Source organism: Grampus griseus, assembly GCF_964374135.1.
Source record: "Grampus griseus genome assembly, chromosome: 1".
Classification (NCBI taxonomy): Eukaryota; Metazoa; Chordata; class Mammalia; order Artiodactyla; family Delphinidae; genus Grampus; species Grampus griseus.
The window spans coordinates 151,531,018-151,552,111 of NC_139017.1; the positions used below are offsets into that span (position 1 = coordinate 151,531,018).

At 54.7% G+C, this 21,094-nt stretch overlaps 2 protein-coding genes across 3 annotated transcripts in view; both read right to left on the reverse strand.

The window, feature by feature from the left end:
* Positions 1–5,099: 5,099 nt before the first annotated feature.
* LOC309829969 (bone morphogenetic protein 8B) overlaps positions 5,100–21,094 on the reverse strand; it is a gene marked incomplete at both ends in the record, with an annotated part of 40,177 nt that continues 24,182 nt past the window's right edge. The window contains 4 exons of one of the 2 annotated variants that reach the window (XM_082666218.1): positions 5,100–5,249; positions 7,501–7,611; positions 8,169–8,248; positions 9,034–9,228. In XM_082666218.1, coding sequence (XP_082522344.1) covers positions 5,100–5,249; positions 7,501–7,611; positions 8,169–8,248; positions 9,034–9,228 — 536 coding nt within the window. Of the gene's footprint in view, positions 5,250–7,443; positions 7,612–8,168; positions 8,249–9,033; positions 9,229–21,094 lie in introns of both variants that reach the window. The other variant, XM_082666217.1, reaches the window with a different exon arrangement.
* Positions 18,767–20,372, reverse strand: LOC309829666 (succinyl-CoA:3-ketoacid coenzyme A transferase 2, mitochondrial-like; the record flags this gene model as incomplete). The annotated part of the gene is given in 2 exon segments (XM_082665768.1): positions 18,767–18,889; positions 18,891–20,372. Coding segments are annotated over 2 exon segments (1,605 nt in total).

Sequence of the window (21,094 nt, forward strand, 5' to 3'; positions counted from 1 at the left end):
CCCTTGCCAGACCTGCAGGGCAGCTGAGGTCAGAGCTGCTGCAGCAGTGCCTCTGTGTCCTGTCTCTGACCTGCTGCCAGGCGGGCGAGGTGGCTGAGCCAGGCCCTGTTCCTGCCCTCACACCTGCTGGTCTTGAGTCTAATGGGCACAGTGGCCCGTCTCAGCGGCCCGTTCACTTATTGTTCATTCGGTGAACCAACAGTCAGAATTGTATTACAGCAGAGTCCAGGACCCTTCTTTTGCCAGGCCGTGAGCTTGGTGCCGGGGAGATACAAGAAGCCAGAGGTGGTTCCTGCCCCGCCCACAGTCCCACCTGGAAGTTGCGCTCCGACGCTGTGGTCTGTCACTTGCTCTAGGCTCGCCTGTCACCCACACCAGCCAGGCCACCTCGCAGCAACCCGCTGTGCCGAGGCTGAGCCCCGTCAGGTGCTCAGTCACCAGAAACCTTGTCCAGGGCTGCCACCTGCTCCCCTGCCGCCTGCGAGTGGCTGTCTGGATCGAGTCTCAGCATTCAGAAACTGCTGTGCTGGGCTGGTTCCCTCAGCCTTTGTCTCATTTTGGGCTGAGATCAGGTTGAGTCGGGGGTGGGGTGGGGCAGCCTGCTGGCCCCAGTGCCCCCAGGTCAGTTCCTGCGGAGGGATGGAGGCCAGGCCTCCCTCTGCCGCCTTGTGCCAGCCTGGCTCTCTGCCTTCAGGTGGGGCTTCATCCCCTTGGGCTGGCTGGGGCCCACTCCCGTGGCTGGGGTCCACTGCTGCAGTATTCCTGGCTGGGGCCCTCACTACTTAACAGAGGTGTCCCTCTCACTGGTGGCCAGCTGTGGCTGTCAGAACACGCAGCAGTGAGGCCAGGAGAATGCCGGCCACTCGGGGCTGGTGTGATGTCCAAGAGACAAGGGAACGTGTGTGAAGTACTCAGAGTCGGCATGGCTGGCCCTAGGGATGATGTGGGGATGGGGAGCAGGCTGGCCTGAGGCCCCAGGAGGGAAGACTGGTCACAAAGCCCTTGTGAAACAAGGGCAGGGTGGGGGCAGGGGGACTTCGTCACTGGACCTCCCTGATGCCCCTGGGAAGGGGGGACCAGTGGACTGGCCAGAGAGGCTGGTTGGGGGATCATTAGGGGCCGACTGCTCACCCTGTCCTGTGTAAGGGCTTCCCCAGAAACTACTGCATGGTCATCACCTGTGACCCTTGTGCAGGTGGTGACCTAAGCCTCAGACCTGAGGTTCCTAGTCCAGGTGTTCTGGGCTAATGGCCAGCCTGGCGGCCGTGCCCTGGCTCCCTGCCTTCCCGATGCTGGGCCAGGGCTGCAGGTGACAGGATCGGGGGGCCGCACACCTGCCCTCCGGGGAAGGAATAGTGAGCCCTGGTTTGTAAGTGACAAAACTAAGGCAGAAGTCAAGGGATGGAGTGCTACTGCAAACTATGTTTCCAGAGAATATTTAATAACAGAAATGTTCAAAATACGTCATAGATTGAATAATTCAGATCACCAAGCAGCGCATAGAGTACGATCCTAACTTTGTAGAATACCCATATATTATATAAAGAGACCGACAGGAGCGTGCTAAGGAAAGAAGCCTGGAAGGAATTATTAACCCCGGTTGTCTCCACGTGGTGAGATTGTGTGTGTTTGTATTCTGCTTTTGATTTTTAAGAGTGTCCCCGACACACATGTAATATTTTCTTAAGTGAGAAAAACTTTTTTTTTTTTTTTTTTAAAGAGGGCCAAATGCTCGCTCAAGGCTTCCCAGTGAGGAGACAAACCCCAGAAAGTTTACCCTTGAGCTGCACTAGTGAGCAGGGCCGTGGGAGGACAGAGAGGGGGCAACGCTGCCATGTCCCCTGCTGGCCGCTACGCACCCCCCCCCCCACGGAGGGTCCACACCTCACCCCAGGAGACTACCAAGTTTTTATTTTTTTAGGAAAAGCACAGCTTTGAAGTAAGTACAGCAGCACCTCCAAGGACACATTCTGGGAGGAGTGGGTTTTAATAGGAAGGCACGCGGGAGAGGCCCACATTTGCAAATTCATTTAAAATAAGGCCACTAGGGCTTCCCTGGTGGCGCAGTGGTTGAGAGTCCACCTGCGATGCAGGGGACATGGGTTCGTGCCACGGTCCGGGAAGATCCCACATGCCGCGGAGCGGCTAGGCCCGTGAGGCATGGCCACTGAGCCTGCGCGTCCGGAGCCTGTGCTCTGCAACGGGAGAGGCCACAACAGTGAGAGGCCCGCGTACCGCAAAAAAAATAATAAAATAAGGCCACTAATAATGCTATTCATTCAGCGCAGGTGTGCAGACCCAGTGCCGAGTGCTCCGAACAGACCTGCTCCCCGTGCTGGCCTTGCCAGGGCAGAGCCAGTAGCCCGTTCTACAGAGGGAGGAGCCGGCTGCCCGGTGCGCAGTGTGGTCAGATCAACAAGAGGCAGAGCCAGGGCTTGTTGCCAGCCGGTCTGCGAGCTACAAAGCTCACCCTCTCCTGTCACAGCTTCCTTCCCTATGAAGTTACAGGGAATTTCTTGAAGAATGTCACCTACTTTCCTACATAGAGACACACAAGAATAGGGCTTCGCCCGATGAGCTGGCCTCTGGGCCAGGATCACGCTTCGGTTATGAAGATGTGCACCAGGGGTGAGGTGACAGAGCAATGTGCCCACACAGCATGGCCCCAGGCGCTGCTGTTCCTTTGGGCCCACCCTCTCCGGCAGTGCTTTACTTTGCCGCCAGTGAGTCTGAGCTGACCGCCCTCATTTATGCTTCTCATGTGCAGCCTTGAATGTGACCCAGACTGCCAAGGGCAACCAGATAAACGAGGTGGGCCTAGTGACTGACCACTGCCACCTCATCAGCTTTCCGTCCTTAATTGTCTCCCTTCTCTGAAGCCTTTTCTATTTGATTTCATTTGGTGGCCACCTGGATGGCTGAAGGTGCCAGAAGTGTCAGGAAGGCCATGACTGCTGGACTTTTGGCTTTATTGCACGAAACGGGAGTCGTATCACAATCCTATGTTCCTTTTGTTCTACACCTCTGAGGGCAGGGCAGTCCACATCTTCAAAACATTCACTTCATAAACTTCCCTGGTGCCCCAAACCATGCCAGGTTATGTGCTTAGGCACTGAAGAAACCTAACACTGACATTTGTCAAAAGTTTCTAAGCCTCCACTGCCCTTGATGTTGGGAGGAGAGATCACTGAATAAGGCCCTGAAATGGCAGGTTTCAAGTCCTAGGACAGCTGGGCACTCAGGCCATGTTTTGGCGCTCTGAAAAGAGATGGCCAGAGTGGCAGGCAGATTCTCTGGCTGGAACGGCCTTTGGAGACGTGAGAGTCCTTGTATGCCTCATGCCAGAGACAGGAAACTGAACCCTGGATCAGGGGGCACTTGCCCAGACATCAGTGGCTGAGCTGGAGCCAGAATACGGGTCTCCTGACACTTGGGCTGGTACCTGGTCCGCTCACTGCCAGCCTCAGCTCAAAGCCCCAGGTTAAAGAGGAGACTACCAACTTCCTCTGTCCATGGGGAGGGTCACTTCCTGTGCACTGGCTCCCAGAGGCCCGCCCAGGTCCAGGCGGAGGGGCTGCTGTCCTGCAGCAAGGCCCCAGCCTTCACCCCTGCTGCCAGACCTGCGCTCCCGGAGCCCCTCCTTGGGGCGCAGAGTGAATTCCAGAGCTGCACGTCCTGGGCTGTGCCCGTGGGTTGGGGTGGGCTCAGGCTGTGCTTTTAATGACACGGTATTTCAGGGTTCGGGCAGCTGGACGCAGTCCGCTCCACCAGGTAAATTACAGGCTTACCAAGTCAGAAATCAAATAAACACTCCAGCTGCCGGCGGCCGCTCCAAGGAGAGCAGAGGTTTCCGGGAACCGCCCCACCCAGCTCAGCTTAATTGCCGCCTGTCACTCCCCTGGGACCGGGGCCTTTTCTCTGGCTCACAGGCCCCGAGAGACAGGACAGGGCTCCTGGGCACACAGGGTGACGCAGACTCGGCTGAACAGTCTGTTTCTGACAGCTTCTGGACACGGGCAGGTGCTGACAAGCCTTGCCCTGGCTCCACGCCTGGCCCCAGGCTGCCCCGTGTCCCAGAGCACTGGAGGCAGGAGATGGCAGAGAGTTTTCACTCCACATGCCAACTCTAACCTGTTGGTGGTGGCCACCTGGAGTTCTGTGCTGGTCATTTTGAAATTCTATCCAGATTTGAAAGAAAAAATATCAAGGTTGATTATTGATGACTGCCGTGCAGAAGGTTAAGGGCATCCGTGCTGGGCATTGTCACCCTGGGCCACCCGATGTATCCACCATACTTGGCTCAGCAAAAAGATAACTTTTCCACAGACCTGAACTCCTGATGGTTCAACATGGTGACAGACAGACGGGGTCAATAAAGCCCCCAGGATTTTTTGTTTCCCTGAAGTGTCCATGCCCTGCACGTCTTCCCCAGACAGCAGAGGCAGGTCAAGGGAGGAAGACAGGGAAGATGAATGCCATCGGCCTTGGCCCTAAATCATGCTGTCCATTTAGCTCTTTCTGGAGGCGACCCACATGCCTCCTTGTGGCCAGCGGTTTGGTAATTCAGATCCACAAATATAGCCCACCGAGGGCAACTCCACACTCTAACAGAAGTGCCCAGAAATGCCCAGTTTTGCACCTGGGAAGGGCAGGCATCTGGAGATGGACCAGGACCTGTCTACACATCCCTAGACCCTGTCGTGGACAATGAAGGGCCTGAGGTGGCCATCCTGGGTTGCAGGTGCCTCTGAGTTCGTTCCACATCCGGCCACAGCTGGCCCAGCAGTGAACAAGGGCAGGTCCTCAGACAGGACTCTCTGCCAGCCCCAAAGAACGGTCAGCCCGTGCTTCTGGGGAGGGGGCTGGGGTAGGACCCTGCTGCGGACGCAGACCACCAGGCCGGAGTTCCACCACCGCCTCAGGCGCCGGGCGGGGGCGGGGCCGAGGGGCCTGGGGAGGACCAGCCCCTGGCAGGATGTGGGCAGCCGAGGGACGCCCTCGCTGCCGCCCTGCCTGATATGTGAAGGCGTTGGGGGGTGTGCCCCCTGCGGAGGGCTGACCTGACCCGGTAGGGGCGGCGCAGCAGGCGGGGCGGGGCCTCAGTGGCAGCCGCAGGCGCGGACCACCATGTTGCGGTGCTTGCGCAGGATGACGTTGTTGCTGCTGTCGTAGTAGAGCACGGAGGTGGCGCTCAGCTTGGTGGGCGCGCAGCACGCCTTGGGCACCGCGTCAGGCTTCATCAGGTGCACCTGGCGGGGAGGGGGGGCGGCAGGCAGAGGCGTGAGAACCGCGGGGACCCCGTCCCAGCCCCCAGCTCCTGCCGCCCGGGCTGCAGCCGCTCGCCCCTCCCCGGCGCCATCTCGCCCCGCAGCCCGGCAGGTGCTGGCGCGAACTCTGCCCCGGCCCCGCCCCCTTGGCCACCCCCACCCCTCCCCCCGCTGCCCTCAGGCCTAGCCTGGGCACCTGTGGCTCCTGTCATAGCCCCTCCCCTCAGACAGGACGACCCTGACCCTGCTGGCCCCCGGCACGTGTGCCAGGTCCTGCCTGCGCCCCTGCAGCGCCGCCCCCGGGGTCCCCTCTGCTCCTCTCTTCTCCCTGCGCTTCTGCAACGTCCCTGATCGTGTCTTGTCCGCATGAGCTGTTTCTGGTCCGTCTCCCACTCCAGACTGGGAGCCGGTGAAGGTCAGTGTTACACCTGCTGGCGGCCAGACTTCTAGGCTCACCCTTGGGGTGTCCGACACTGTTGTTTCTCAAAGCACCTCCACCCCTCCTAACGGTTTCTAGGCAGAGATTGTTCTGGGCAGATGACCACTGAGGGCACAGGGACCGAGTCACCTGCCCAGTTCCATGGCTGAGGCCGAGGCCGCGGCACGACTGGGACCTGGCACGGGGATCCCGCTACCCTCCTCCAAACAGCTCTACCCCTAAAGACAGCCCGACTGAGTGAGCTCTTGCAGCCTCTACAAAAATATTTATCTGGAGACTCGGAGGATGAGCTGCCGTTCACCCTGGACTCTTCATCGGGGCCCCACATGGCAGGGCCCGGAAGGCAGCCCCCCAACCTGTCAGGGGCTGGAGAGAAAAGGGAACCTGCTTCCATCCACCGGGAACTCCCAGGCCTCACGGAGGCCGCTGAGCAGGACCTGGGCGAAGCCGTCTCATGGGGGGCCCTGTCCGGCAGCCTGGCCCCCGGTCCCCAGAGCCCAGCCTTACCCCAGAAGCCCCAGCTCTGAGCAGCCTGCTGCCAGGACAGGCTCCATCACCCCTGACCTTCTTCAAGGAAGGCAGCTCCCCAGGGGTCCAGCAAATCCCATGTGACCATTGGGAAAGGAGGCATTATCCTGGGGTCCATGCTGCCTTAACTCATTTGCTCTAGGGCATCACCTTGAACAACCTGTAACTGCAGTGTCCAGGTCAATGTTCTAGAAAGAAGCCTCAGCACTAAAAAACATTTAAAACACTTAGCGATAAGCAGCAGCAACAGTGTTCCTATTAGAAACTTTTTCAGCATTTAGTTTCCCCAGACACTGGGGCATCAAAAGCCTGTAGAGACACAAAGAGCCCAGAGGGACCCAGAAAAAAGAGCCAACGGGAAAGGAACAGGAGGGGAAACCAGAGGGGCACGGGGTACCTGGGGACTCCGGCACAGGAAGAGGGGGCAGAACACACACGTGTGTCACCCACCCCGACCCTGAGGGCGTGTGTGACACACAGGAGGCCGAACGTGCCAGAGAACATGGTGCACGTGTGTGTTCCGACGGCACAAGTAGCCGTGTGGGATGCCCGCCTATCATGCACGGGCTGTGCCGCTGACCCCCAGCAGGCGGGCCTTTGTAAGTCTGGTACCCACCGCATGGACGTGCAAGTCCCCCATGTGCGTGTGTGTTCAGGTGCACGGGTTGGGGGTGGCCCACACGGGAACCAGTTTTTGCACGGCTGTGGGATTCACTGCACGTGCACGCAGAAAGGTTTCTGTAGGCCAACTGGCCCGAGGCAGGGGAAAGCAATCAGACTCACAGGTTGCATCAGACCGAAACTTTCCGGACCACCCAGTTCCAGAAACTGACCTGGAGACTTTCCGGACCACCCAGTTCCAGTAACTGAACTGGGGACTTTCCACCCGGCCCAGCCTTCCCGCCTTTCGAGGGGCGGGACTAACGGTCCCTCACGATACCCGAAAAGACGACCAAATAAGGAATACCCTGCGCCCTCCCGGATTCACCACACCCCTTTCCCTTCTTCCCCTATAAATTCTGCCCAAACTCTCGCCCGGGCGCGACTTCTCTGGCCACTTTCTCTCGGACCAGTGAACCTCGCCCGGGAGCGTACCCGAATAAAGCTTGTTTAAGCTCTCCTCCGTCTTTGGTGCCGTTCCTTACAGTTTCCATGTAGAGAAAGCTCCCTGACACAGCAGTGCTGCCATCACCTGCTGGCTGCACGCGCCCCTCTCCTCCACAAACCCCTCCCCTGGGCGTCCAGGCAGAGGGACGCGGTACTGACCAGGGACTGCAGGATGGCGTGGTTGGTGGCGTTCATGCAGGAGTCCAGTGGGAAGGAGCACTCCCCTTCACAGTAATAGGCTGAGTAGCCTTGGGGGGCGATGACCCAGTCCTGGGGGCAGGTAATGGGAGAAGGTGAGTCCCATCCATGTGCCCCTCCTGAGCCCCCCAGTCGAGCACCTGTCACAGCACAACTCAGGGCTGCCCCTTACCCTCCCTCAGCCTCAGGGCCCACCAGCCCACCCTCGGGCCCCTCCCAGGGCAGTTTCCCCCAGAGGCCTGACATCCACTAGAAGACCCTAAGCAGACAGGGCTGGGCACGATCTCCGTCCCCTTCATGCGCCATCAGCGCTCTGCTTCGTCCTCCCCAGCTCACCCCCAGTCACAGCAAAGGCCAGAGGCACTGCCCACCCTGGCCTCAGTTTTCCTGCTGCAGCTCTGACATTTTATGGCTAAGCATTCAGACAGTCTCCATTTTCATGGTTTTCACAAAAAAGCACTTTTCACTACAAAAGCAACACATTCTCCCTTTAGAGGACTTGGAAAAACACAGAGGAAAATAAAACAAGAAAATGCAAATCCCCCATGTTTCTACCTCCTCTTGGACATACACTTGCCATCTTCAAGGTGGGGACTGTCATTTAGGAAAGAAGGAGAGTCAGGAATTACCAGCCAGCCAAGGTCCTGGAAGCTGACATAGAGCTCATGCCGACGGCACACCTGTCGGCCGTGGGAGCCGTGGACGTCGTCTGCGGGGGACAGAAGGGGCGAGGTCTTTGCGGGGGTTCCCGCTCTGTGCACCCACCACGGGGAGCTCCCGGGGCGGGGGATGCCCTGATGGGCTCATTTGTTGAGTAAATGAACGATGGGAAACTAACCCATTTGGTCTCATAAAGCCCATCTCTGCAGCTCTGCTGGCGCCGTGACCCTGGTCAAGAACCTTCGACGGCTCCAGATGATTCCCCGTGGTTACAGTCACCCCACGCTCAGCCCAGCCTCCCCTGACTTTCTGCCTGTGACTCCCCATGGTCCACTCAGCAGCCCGGGGACCCTCTGCCGCCCAGCAGCCCCTCCTCCTTTCCTCCGGAGACACCCCTGACCTCATCCGCCTCTCCAGCCACGCCCATTCCACAGGACAAGTGGCTCCCACTGAGGCCAAGCAAAGCCTGGCTCCCCGTGAAGGAAAGGAGGGCACCAGGGGGCTCTGATCCCAAGGGGCTTGGCCCGGTAGGGACACCTTCACAGAAACGCTTGGATCCTGCAGGGCGCCCGGGGCAGCACCGAGGGCCACCAGGGGCACCTGATTTTGACGGGGGGGTGGGGGGGCCTGGTGAGCCAGAGAGGGCAGGAAGGGACTTCAGGGCAGCAGGGGCGGTGAGGGCAGATGCTCAGAGTCCTGGAGACCGTGCAGTGGCTGGTCCCCAGGGTGCAGGGGCAAAGTGGTGTCAGGAAAGGTGGCTGGGTGACTGACCATGAGCCTGACCCCACTGAAGCCAGGAGGGTTCTGTCCCCACCACCTGGTCCCCAACCTCACCGAAGATCCCCGGCAGTTTGTTTGGGGGCGGCAGCTCGTTGGTTCTTTTCGGCAGCCTCCTCCTCAGGGGCCTCACCGCCCGAGGGGCTCGGACGGGGCCGGGGCTCGCCCTGAAAAAGGTGACCACGAAAGGCTGTTGGGAGCGCGGTGCCTGTTGCCCCAGCAGACCGGCCAGGCCAGGATCCACGCTGCGCCCTGAGACGGAAAGAGCAGAGAGGGCGGTCACTCGAGGGTGGGGCCCTGCACGGGGACACAGCAGGGACCTCTCTGTGGGCGGGCCAGGAGCATGGAGCCTGAGGCTGCAGGGGACCCACTGGGCCTCGGTTTCCTCCTCTGAAGACCCGAGTCCCAAGTCCAGCCCCAGCCCCCAGCGGGCAGGTCTGCAGGAGCGGGGGAGGGTCCTCGGGAGCACAGGTTCGGGATTAGTGATGGTCCAGGGCACCGCCCGTCGTGACAGCGCTTTACAGCTTTCAGTCAGTTCACGTGATGATCTCAGCCAGTCTTCATGGTGACGCCAGACCCATCATTTCCCTGAGAAGCATCAGAGCCCCTCGGTGACGGCTCAGAGCACCACTACCGGGGACTCTCAGAACCAGGGTTCCCATCCATCTCGGGGCCCCGAGGCCCGAGTTCTACCTTCCACCCCATCCTTTCTGGGGATCAGTGTAGGATTCACAACACCCGGCTGGCGGGAGCGGCTGCCAGGACTCAGTGCTTGCTCTGCTGAGCACCGCCCAAGAGCAGGCCACTCACCGACGCCCCCAAACGAGACCCCAGGCTCCGCGGGCAGAGACATTTACCCCAAGTCCACGTTCAGACACGTGCATCTAATTCCAGAGCCCTTTTTATCCATTTAAGTTCTCAACCAGCGGGTTTGTGCTTTGAAAAGGAAGAAAGAGAGAAAAGGCTGTGGGCAGAGACATGATGGGGCCTCAGCCTAGGAGCAGTGATGCTGGTAAAGCTGGGGTTTTACCCGCAGCTGCTAAAGCCTGAGGAGGCCGGAGAAACACACTGCTCATCCCCGGCAAAGCCACCTCCACCAGTAAAGCTATCTTCCTGTACCTCTTTGCAGTTCCAATGGCCTCTTGTGTTTTAATTGTCAAAGTGATTATAACAACAGCTGTAAAGAACCTTAGAAAAAATATCTCCCATAAACCCCTCCCCTGCTACAACGCATCATTTTCATTTTTCTGGGATATTTTCATATGTTAATTTAAATTGTGAGCGTAAGAAAGAAGTCTGTATTTTTCCCAATTTTTCCACGTAAACATTTTCTTGGTTGTTAAGTCTCAACTATGAACATTTCAAATGTATAAAATTCCTTTGAGTAGATACATTTGAATATTTAGATATTAGTTCATCTTTAGACATTTAAGTTATTTCCTGGCTTTCATCATAAAGATGAGAATGTGATAGAACCTCTTCATGTCCTTTCCCTGTGGAATTTTCTCACACTAAACAACAGGGCATGACTACAAGCTCACTGTTAATGTTTCTTAAAACCCAGGGCCGAACATCCCACTTCCAGGTACATTTCACCCCAGTGTTGCAGCAGTGATGCACAGGCATAGACACACAAGCCCATATATGTATGTGTACACACACGTGTGCATTTATACAGCTAGTGTACACATGTGCACATACATAAACGTGTGTGTTCTTTTAGTGGGTCTCATGATCCTCCACTGCACATTACAGGTCAGGGACATCACCGGCCCTTACACAGCTGTGCTTTAGCCCTGAGTCCATGGGCCAGAGTTGACTAAACAACTAATCGACCAGAGACTAACCTTTGACCTATGACATCACCTGCCACAAACATGCACTGGGCCCATCAGAGGTGCCACTCAGGGATGACCCTGCTGAGACAGGAGCTGACACTGGAAGGGGCCCAGGGAGAAGCCATTCGGGGAGTTTGGGTCATGGCAGGTTAGGGTCACGAGGAAGAACAGCAGGCCCGTGAGGATGCAGAGCCACAAGACACACAGCAGCCTTTCCACAGAGGGAAGGCCCGTGAGGGCACCAGGAGGCGGCCGTGGAGCGACGGGGGCAGGCGGGCGGCTGTCGTCCACGCGGCACTGGAGCGGAGCTCCACACCTGGTGGACACATGCGGCGGCCTTGGCCCGGCAGCCCTCCAGGCCTGTGTGTGCAGCCGCCCTGTCCTGTGAGTCCCTGGAGAGCCCTGTCCACTGAGAGGCCAGGGAGACCTTCGGTGCTCCCGAGGCTGTGCTCACTGTAGGCTTTTCTTGTGCGACTGTCTGGTCAAGGATCGTATTGGGGTCTCCTGGGCGCAGAGAGATTGGGTCACAGGGCAGGCCCCGGCTGTCCAGGTGGTGGCCCCCAGGCTGCCTGGCTCTGGCAGGACCCTTTCCAGAAAGCAGAGGCAGGAACTTCAGGAACCTCTGAGGCCCAGGGTCCCTGCCTCTAGACCTGAACTGTGAGGGTGCTGGCAGGCATGCTGTCCCCTTTGTGAGAGATGTGGGATGTGTGGCCACACCTCGAGATGGGGGCCACACTGTGGCCTCCCCCAGCACGCAGACCCAGATGAAGATGCTGCTCCTCTGGGCCAGGAAGGCCCCTGACACCTCCAGCCTCCCCCCATTTCTGAGTCTACCCCGTTAGGGCCCGGATGTCTTGGCAGCTCCCCTGCCCTATCACAGCCCTGGGGATTCATGCCCCCTCCCCTGGGCCAGGCCAAGATTGCTCCCATCTCTCCCCAAGGCCTCTTTCTCCTCTGGGTGCCACCTGCCCCTTCCCTGCAGCCCCTGCCCCGCCTCAGCCTGCGGTCATGGATGTGACCCTAGTGCCACGTTGAAGGACAATCAGGACGCCTGGCTGAAACCCTTGGAGGGGATCCAGCTGTGACCAGGTGTGCTTTTGTCCCACAGGTTATTTATTTCCTCACCGCATGAGAACTAGGAACTCAATGCTTTTCCTTCTTTCTACTGTTTAACAACCTGTTAACTCGTCTGCTTCTGGAAACCTCTGCCTGTCCCAGGCTGATGCTGGAAGACGTCTCCCACCACGCAGGGCAGATCAGTCCTCCTCCCCAGAAGGTGCTGCACAGTCCACTCAGTGACGTCCATCCACTGCCCGCCTGGTCACGGTCCCCTGACACTCTGTGGCTGTCCCCTCAGGGGCACTGTCTCTCCACTCCAGGATCCGGGCCTCCCGTCAGGGTGAGGCCGCAGGGAGCCTCTCTGAAAGGCCTTCCTTGACCAGCTGGAGCTTCCTGTTCTTACCCACGGGCTCCCATCCATTTTGTGCAGCCCTAGAGCCGCACTGAGAAAGCGCAGCCTCCATGGCAGGCCTGGGTTTGAACCCCACACACGCACGCACGCACGCACACACACACGCAAACGGAAACTCATTTTTTTCTGTCTAGTTTGTGAGACTGTGGATTCAGGATGAAGTACGTCACTGCCCCTCATGGGTTTCAAGGGAGTATGAACAAGAGGCTGGTTTAGGCTCCGTAACAGAGAAGAAGGGAATAACTGTCTGATCTGGACAACACAGGAATGCTATGATTTGAGATGAGAAAACCCATCTAAGTCCATCGGTCAGGTTTGTAGAACTCCTCCCATCCTAAGTCGCAGCCTTTGGCCACACACAGGCGAGCCGTTTATTCACAGAGGAGACTTCTCGGAGAAATGTCTGCACCAACGGTCTCTCTGCCTTCAGTTGCCCCTATTACCAGTTTACTGGCCGCCTAAACCGTCTTGCTTCCCTTCTAGAGACATCTATTTAGCTACGATGAGGAGGAGAAATGTGAGAGGCAGGGGAGGTGAGGCTACAAAGAGACAAAATTTAGTGACAAAATGAAAGGCCCCCGAAGGAAAGTCAGAAGGGCCAAAGGAAAACCATCTTACATTCAGACAGCGTTTCTCCCAGTTACAAATTCACATGTAAGTGTGTATGTTTTTATGGTTCTAATAAAACAGTGCCTTATATAGACTCTTCTGCCATCTTCATAGACACCATTCTGCCATCTTCTCAGTCTGCTAGCTTTCCCATTAAAGTTGTTCTTCCTTGTCCCAACAACTTGTCTCCTGATTTGTTGGCCTGTTGTCTGCTGAGCAGAGTGAGCTTGGGCTCGGCAACAAATTTTGGTGAGCCGGCCAGGACCCTTGGTGCTTGTGGCTAGTTGGCCTCTGTTGGGGAATTTTCAGGTAAGGCTCTAGCAGCCACCGGGACCATTTGTCCTCAGGATCTTTCCTTCAAAATTCCCTGAAGTGGCACCGGCTGCCCCAGCGCTGGGCAGCTGAAGTGGGGAATCAACATTTGGGAGCCAAATGGGTCTCACATAGAAGGGTAAGTAGCTCCAGTATATACGACTGGGAACATTTTCCCCACTCAGTTTGGGCTTTTTTCCTTTAAGGGAAAAGCCAATTTGTTCGTTTGATTGGGGTGCCCTGCTGGAGAGCGGAATTGTTGTTGGACTCTACCTGCTTTGTGAACCAGTTTGTTGGCTTTTGTTTTGCATTCATTTTTTTTTTTTTTACATCTTTATTGGAGTATAATTGCTTTACAATGGTGTGTTAGTTGCTGCTTTATAACAAAGTGAATCAGCTATACTGCATTCATTCTTGATGGAATCTCTTTGTGCTTTTGGTATTAGAATTTGCTCGTGCTTTTTGTGTTTTGTTGTTCTTGAACTTTTTAAAAATTTTATTTATCTAATTTATTTATCTTTTTGGCTGTGTTGGGTCTTCGTTTCTGCACATGGGCTTTCTCTAGTTGCGGTGAGTGGGCTGCTCATTGTGGTGGCTTCTCTTGTTGTAGAGCACAGGCTCTAGGCGCGTGGGCTTCAGTAGTAGTGGCGTGCGGGCTCTAGAGCGCAGGCTCAGTAGCTGTGGTCCACGGGCTTAGTTGCTCTGCGGCATGTGGTATCTTCCCGGACTAGGGCTCGAACCCATGTTCCCTGCATTGGCAGGCAGATTCTTAAGCACTGTGCCACCAGGGAAACCCACTGAACTTATAAATATGGGAAATACTTCATCTGTCCCTAAGGAAAGCCCTTTGGGGCGTATCTTAAATAAATGGGCAAAACATAGCTGTGGGTCTATGACTAAAGAAGAGATGATATTTTATTGTAATAGCGTGTGGCCCAATATATGTTAGGATCAGGAGAGCAGTGGCCATTGAATCGCTCACTTATTATACGATCTTGCAGTTAGAATTGTTTTGTGAAAGAGCAGGTAAAAATGATGAGATTCTGTATGTAGAAGCAGTTATGCTATTGTAACAGGAGGAAAAGAAGTCAGACTGCTGCCACCTTATGGTACAGCAGTCGAAAGAGAAAACCAAGGGAAAACCTGTTCTACAAGAGGAAGGGGAGAAAGTGAGAGTGGGGACATGTTATTTTGAAACTTACACCCCCCCTCTGGCCAGCCCGGCTCCCCCACTGGCCGAGCAGACTGCACCAGCAGTTGTTCTGGCCACCCCCCGCCCACATGCCACCAACATATTCACCGCCTCCTGTTTCATTTACTTATGGGGATCAATTAGAAGTTCCTATGCTAACCTCCGGGGCACAGGGGCCAGGTTTGGTGTCACCATCTAAGACCTGACAGGGCACCCAGTTTGGACTAGGAGCCACTGCTGGAGCAGGGCAGTTTCCCTTGCACCAATATCCTATAGGAGGCCTTAATGCAGATGCGTTTCTTAAACCAGCTGGGTTTCTATGGATGCACAAGCCATTCTCAACATCAGATTTGTTTATTGGAAAAACTATAACCCTACTTACCGAGAGGACTCCCTCCGCATGACTGAAATTTTCACTTCTGTCTTTGCCACTTACCATCCCTCTTGGGCATTCACACTCGTATGAATATGATACTTACTGGGGATGAAAGAAGGATGGTCACTGACAAGGCTAAAGAGGAAGCACACTAGCTTATCCAGCAGATCCAGATGGAACTCCAGAAGCAGATCTGACAGTTCCTGCTGCTGAGCCTGACTGGGAGCCTAATAATGGAGGCAGCCTGCTCCTAAAGCATTATGGGAAGTGTATCTTAGTGGGTGTTCCAAAGGGAGTACCTAGGCAAAAGAGCGTAAGCAAAATTCAGGAGATACAACAAAAACCCATTGAGGATCCATCAGAGTTTCTAGAAAGAATTTATCAATCTTATAGGTGCTACACTGATGCAGATCCTGAGACCCCCAAAAATATGAGAATATGAGGTAAATATGACCTGCATTGGGCAAAGTACCCAGATATAAGAAGAAAATTACAAAAGTTAGATGGTGCAGTTGGAATGAACCCTTCTCAATTGGTAGATGTTGCTTTTAAAGTGTTCAACAACAGGGAACAACGACAGAAGCGAGAGGATGCAAGACGGAATGCCACTTTTCTGGCAGCAGCATTGGATTCCTGGAAGGCAAGTAACTGGAAGGGAGGTAAGTCACCATTGAGGAGGGAACAATGTGCTTACTGTAAGGAGGAAGGGCGTGGGAAAAAAGATTGCCCTAGACTAAAGAATAAGAAAGAAAACAATAAATGAAAGATGGGAGCCTCTCATATGGTAGAAAGAGAGGAACACTCTGATGGTGAATGAAGAGGCCTGGGGGCTCCCTTGAACTTGAGGCGTCCAATTACAATTTCCCCACAGGAGCCCCAGGTACCTTTGATAGTGTGGGACAAGTTGATTGACTTTCTGATAAATACGAGTGCAACAAACTCTGTGATAAACACCAAGGTGGCACAGAAAACATCTCAATCCATCCAGTTCATGGCAGTTTCTGGAGAAGTACAAAATTTTTCTTTCTTACAACCTCTATGCCAATGAGGAGACCTCACCCTGAAACACAGTTTCTTATGTATGCTGGTGTGTCCAATCCCTCATTTGGGCTGAGGTCTCCCTTGTAACTTAAATGCTCAAGTAACTTTTTGCCAAGACAGCTTGACGTCAGGGTCCCACCAGCCCACACTGTAAGCCTACAGATGGCATTCATGGATGCCCCAGAAAAGGAGACAGAGCTCTTCCCCTGCACTCACCAGAGGTCTACGAAAAGGTAAGGCTGGAAGTGTGGGCTGATAGCACACCAGGGAAGGCCAGAAATACATGGCCAATGCAAATCCCCTTAAAAAGACACACTGGGACATCTAATCTAAAACAATACCCTCTGAGGCAAGAAGCCCCAAAGGGAATTTAGCCAGTTCTCAAAAACTTTGAAAACAGGACTGGTTAAACCTGGTAGGTCCCATTTAACACCCCTATCCTCCCAGTCAAAAAGCCAAACTCAACAGAGTATCACTTTGTCCAAGACTTGAGGGCTATTAATGAAATTGTCCAAGATTTGCACCCTGTGGTATCTAATCCGTACACTCTCCTTACAACTATTCTGGAGAATTCAGCTGGTTCTCGGTTTTGGACTTGAAAGATGCTTTTTTTCTGCATTCTTATTGCAGAGAATCACAGAAGCTGTTTGCTTTTGAGTGGCAGGACCCAGCAACACAGGTAGTCCAACAGTATTGTTGGACGGTCCTGCCTCAAGGATTTAAGAATTCCCCTGCCTTGTTTGGGGAAATGTTGGCTAGGGACCTGAGAAACTTAATATTGGATGAAGGACTCTTACTCCAATATGGGGATGACTTGCTCATAGCAATCCTTGCATATGATGTGTCTACAAAATACCATAAGAACGCTGAATTATTTGGCCAATTGTGAATATAAGGTCTCCCAGGAAAAGGCCCAAGTATGTAAGAAACAAGTCACGTATCTGCGTTTTGTCATTCCTCCAGGACAGCGGGGTCTTTTGCCTGATAGAAAATGGGCAACTGCAGGCTTGGGAACACCCAAGCCTCACAGACAAATGAGGGGGTCTCTGGGAATGGCAGGATTTTGTCGGATTTGGATCCCGAACTATGGATAGGCTCATACGAAAGCTCCTCTACGAGGCTTTAAAGGAACATGAACTTGAGCCCCTTACTTAGACTACAGAGGACAAAAATACATAATGGGGCCGAACCTACAAAGGACCAACCAGCAAGCCACTCAAAATTGCATGATTTGTGCTAAAAATAACCCAAAGACTGCTGTCAGGCCTCCCCAAATGGGCACTCAACACAGAGGAACCTGCCCCACTGAGGACTGGCAAATAGACTTGACTCAAATGCCTCAAGCCACAGAAAATTTCAGACACCCACTAGTATTTGTGGACACTTTTTCAGGATGGGTGGAGGCATATCCCACCAGGACAGAAAAAGCCTCTGAAGTGGTTAAAGTCCACCTTAAGGAAATTATCCCCCTCTTTGGGCTGCCTAACCCCCTTCAAAGTGACAGTGGGCCTGCTTTTGTCTCCACCATAACCTAACAAGTACCTAAAGCACCGCGAATTAACTGGAAGCTACGTTCATCCTGGCGGCCGCAATCAACAGGAAAAACTGAGAAAATGAATTACATATTAAAAAGGAGCATTGCTAAAATATGTCAAGAGACTAATTTACCTTGGGATAAGGCCTTGTCAGTTGCCCTGCCACGGATCAGAGGGGCTCCCAGAAGCAGCTCAAATTACGCCCCACTGAGATATTGTATGGTCGGCCATTCCAGGTGCCTGCCGGGGAGGGAGAATCTATAAATGCTCTGAAAGATCTAGCAGTTGCCAATTATGTTAAAACTCCGGGCACTATACTAACCTCTGTTCATGAGTTTGCTTCCAGTAGGTCTGCCTATCCAACTGAGGTAGCCCTACATCCTTTCCTGCCTGGAGTCCTCCTTAAAATCTAGAGAGAACAAGGGCCTGAGCACCATCTGACTACAAGGTGGACAGGACCACAGGTGGTATTACTTACCACACACTCGTCTGTCAAGTTAGCTGGAGTAAAGACATGGATTCATCACACTTGGGTTAAAGTAGCCCCACTGTCATCAGAAAATTGCCCAGCTCCTGAGAGGCCTAGAGAGCAATGGGCTTGTGAACCCTTAGAAGACTTCAGGTTGCTCTTCAAAAAGGATAAGTATTGAGATTAAAATTTCATTGTAGAAGAGATTTCATCAGGTTCAAATAGTTGTAGATAAAGAAAGAGAATTGTATTGCTTACTAAAAGTTTTAAGGAATATTCCTGACCCAAAACTGATCAATTCCATTTCACAACTACCCCCTCATCACCGCTGTTCAGTGGGAAGTAGCCAGAAAGATCATTGCCCCTTTTTCCCACAAGATCGTATAAAAGGAGCCTGAATTGGGACTAGGACAAGATGGGTTTTTTGAGACGCTAGTCTGCCATCTTCTCCATCTGCTAGCCTTCCAATTAAAGTCGTTCTTCCTTGTCTCAACGACTCATCTCCTGATTTACTGGCCTGTCATGCAGTGAGCAGAGTGAGCTTGGGCTCGGTGACAGTTCCTCCCCCATCACTTTTCCCTATATTTCATTATCCACTCACGAAAGTAGGCACTTCAGTGAAACCTTTCCCATGGGATCATCTCAAGTTGCATAGAATTTAATGTAAATATCACAGACAGGGAGCAGGGTGATTGGAGCAGAGCTTTCTCAGAACTCACAGGACATATAAGGTCAGTGCCTCTGTTTTCCTTTTGTTTTTAATTAAAGGCATGTCCCTCTCGAGAGAACAAAGCCTATCCAGTGGCAGCCAGTCTGGGATGGCAGGAGAAAGCCGGCCAGATGCTGGTGAAATGCAGAAATGTGACTGAGGCTTTCTCAGGATGCAATCCAGGAGGTTAAAGGGAGAAGCACACGCTCTGGGACCAAGGTTCACTTTCCGGCTACGTTTAGACGTGCTGCATGGGTCTGAGATTCGGGGAGATGGCAAAGGTGCTCCCCGTGCTCTTTTCGATGTCCTCCACTATCAGGCCGTCCCAGAGCTCGATCAGGGTCAGTCCTCTCACGTCAAAACACAGCCTTCTCGGTGATGATTTCACCTTCTCTGTCAAAGCGGTCCACGCACCAATTCCCAGTCAACAGTCTGGTGCATTTCTCCAAGATTTTGGGTTCACTGGCCTTGGTGGAGTGCTCCGTGGTGACCATCACTCTGGTCTCGGTACTGGACACCAGATCCATTGCACCCCCCATTCCTTTCACCTTCTTGCCGGGTATCATCCAGTTAGCCAGGTCACCATATTTGGAAACCTGCATGGCTCCCAGCAAGGTTAGGTTGATGTGTCCCCCTCGAATCATGGCAAATGATTCATCGCTGGAGAAAAAACAGCCCCCAGGAAGAAGGGTGACTGTGTGCTTGCCCGCGTTGTTGAGATCTGCGTCCACCTCCTCTTTCAGTGGAAACGGACCCAAGCCCAAGATTCCATTTTCACTGTGAAGATGAACAGTTATAGTGGGGCTGATGTAGCTGGTGGCCAGAAGAGGGATTCCTATGCCCAAACTGGCATACAGGCCGTCCTCAAAGTCAAGAGCTGCCTGCTTGAGGATCCGTGTCCTTATACTATCTGCAGACTTGCATATTTCATCATCCTCTTTCCACATCATTAAATGCTCATTTCTTTTCTCATATTTTCCCCCCTGTATTCCTCGATCTAAGTAAATGTTAGGAACATGGATGTCCTCTAAGTAAATGTTAGGAACATGGATGTCCTCTAAGTAAATGTTAGGAACATGGATGTCCTCTGGGGCAAACGACACCAGGTCCACAATTTCTTCAATCTCTACCACTGAGGTTCTCGCAGCTTTGCACATGGGCACGTTGAAGTTCCTGGCACTGGCCCTGAAGATGACGTTTCCTGCCCGGTCGGCCTTCCACCCTTTCACCAAAGCAAAATCGGCCGTGACGTCGTGCTCCAGAAGGTAGTGCTGTCCGTGGAACTCCCTCACCTCCCTGGGCGGACTCAGGATGGCGATGTGGCCGTCCTCTAAGTACTTGCTGGGTGCGCCTCCCTCCTGGGCCAGGGTCCCGCAGGCCGTGGGGGTGTGGAAGGCGGGCACGCCGGCGCCCCCCGCGCGGATGCGCTCGGCCAGGGTGCCCTGGGGTGTGATCTCCAGCTCCAGCTCGCCCGCCAGGTACCGGTGCTCGCAGAGCGAGTTCTCCACCAAGTACGAGCAGACGATGTGGGTTCCCAGGGAAAGGCCGAGCCCGAAGTTCTCCTCCCCCACATTGCTGCCGACCACGGTCAAGTCCTTCACGCGGGTCTTGAGCAGCGCCCCTATCAGGTTCTCCGGGATCGCGCAGAGGCCGAAGCCCCGGACCATGATCCTCGCGCCGTCCGGGATGTCTCTCACGGCCTCCACGGGGTCCGCGTAGGATTTGGCACGCGCGCGGGCGCTGCTGGCGAAGCCGCACACACCGCCCGTCGCCAGCGCGGGCACCGAGCGGCCGGCGGGGACCCGGCGCCCGAGCGCAGACTCCAGGAGCCGCAGGGCTGCCATCGTCCGCTCCGCTCCGGCTGGGGCTCCGGCCCCGGGCCCAGCGGGGACAGGCGGCGGCCGTGCGCGCCCCGCCCGCGCGTCACAGGGCAGGGGGCCCCCGGCGGTGATGCGGCCGCCCGGCTGGCTCCCCCGCCGCCCCGCTCGGTCTCCGCGCTCGGAGGGCCCGAGGCGCCGAGCTTCCCGGGCCGCGAAGGCGGGAGGCGGGACCGGTCCGGACCGTCAGGCGGGACTGGAGGGATCCGGGGACTGGCGCACGGAGGCCCCGAGGCGACGTCCCTCCGGGGAAGCCTGGGCGCCGTCTCCTTCCTCTTCATCGTCACCCTTCCTCCCCGGCGCGTTACTCCCGTCCCCCTGCCCCCAGATCCACCTGCACTTCAGCGGTTCCCACACCTGTGTCCCCAGCACGTACTGTCCTGGAACCACATTTGTCACAACTAATCAACCAATACTGGTATCTTATTATTTACTAAACATCACGATCTACTCAGATTTCATTAGTTTTCTCCAGCGTCTTTTTTCCAGGATCCCACCCAGGGTCCCACATTGGCATATAGTCATCACAACTCCTTAGGCACCTCTGGGCTGTTACAATTTCTCAGACCTCCCGTGTTTTCTGATGACCTTGACAGTTTTGAGAAGTACTGGTCAGGCAGGTGTTCTGTAGAATGTCCTTCAGTTTCAGGTTGTTTGATGTTTTTCTCATGGTGAGACTGGGGTTCTGG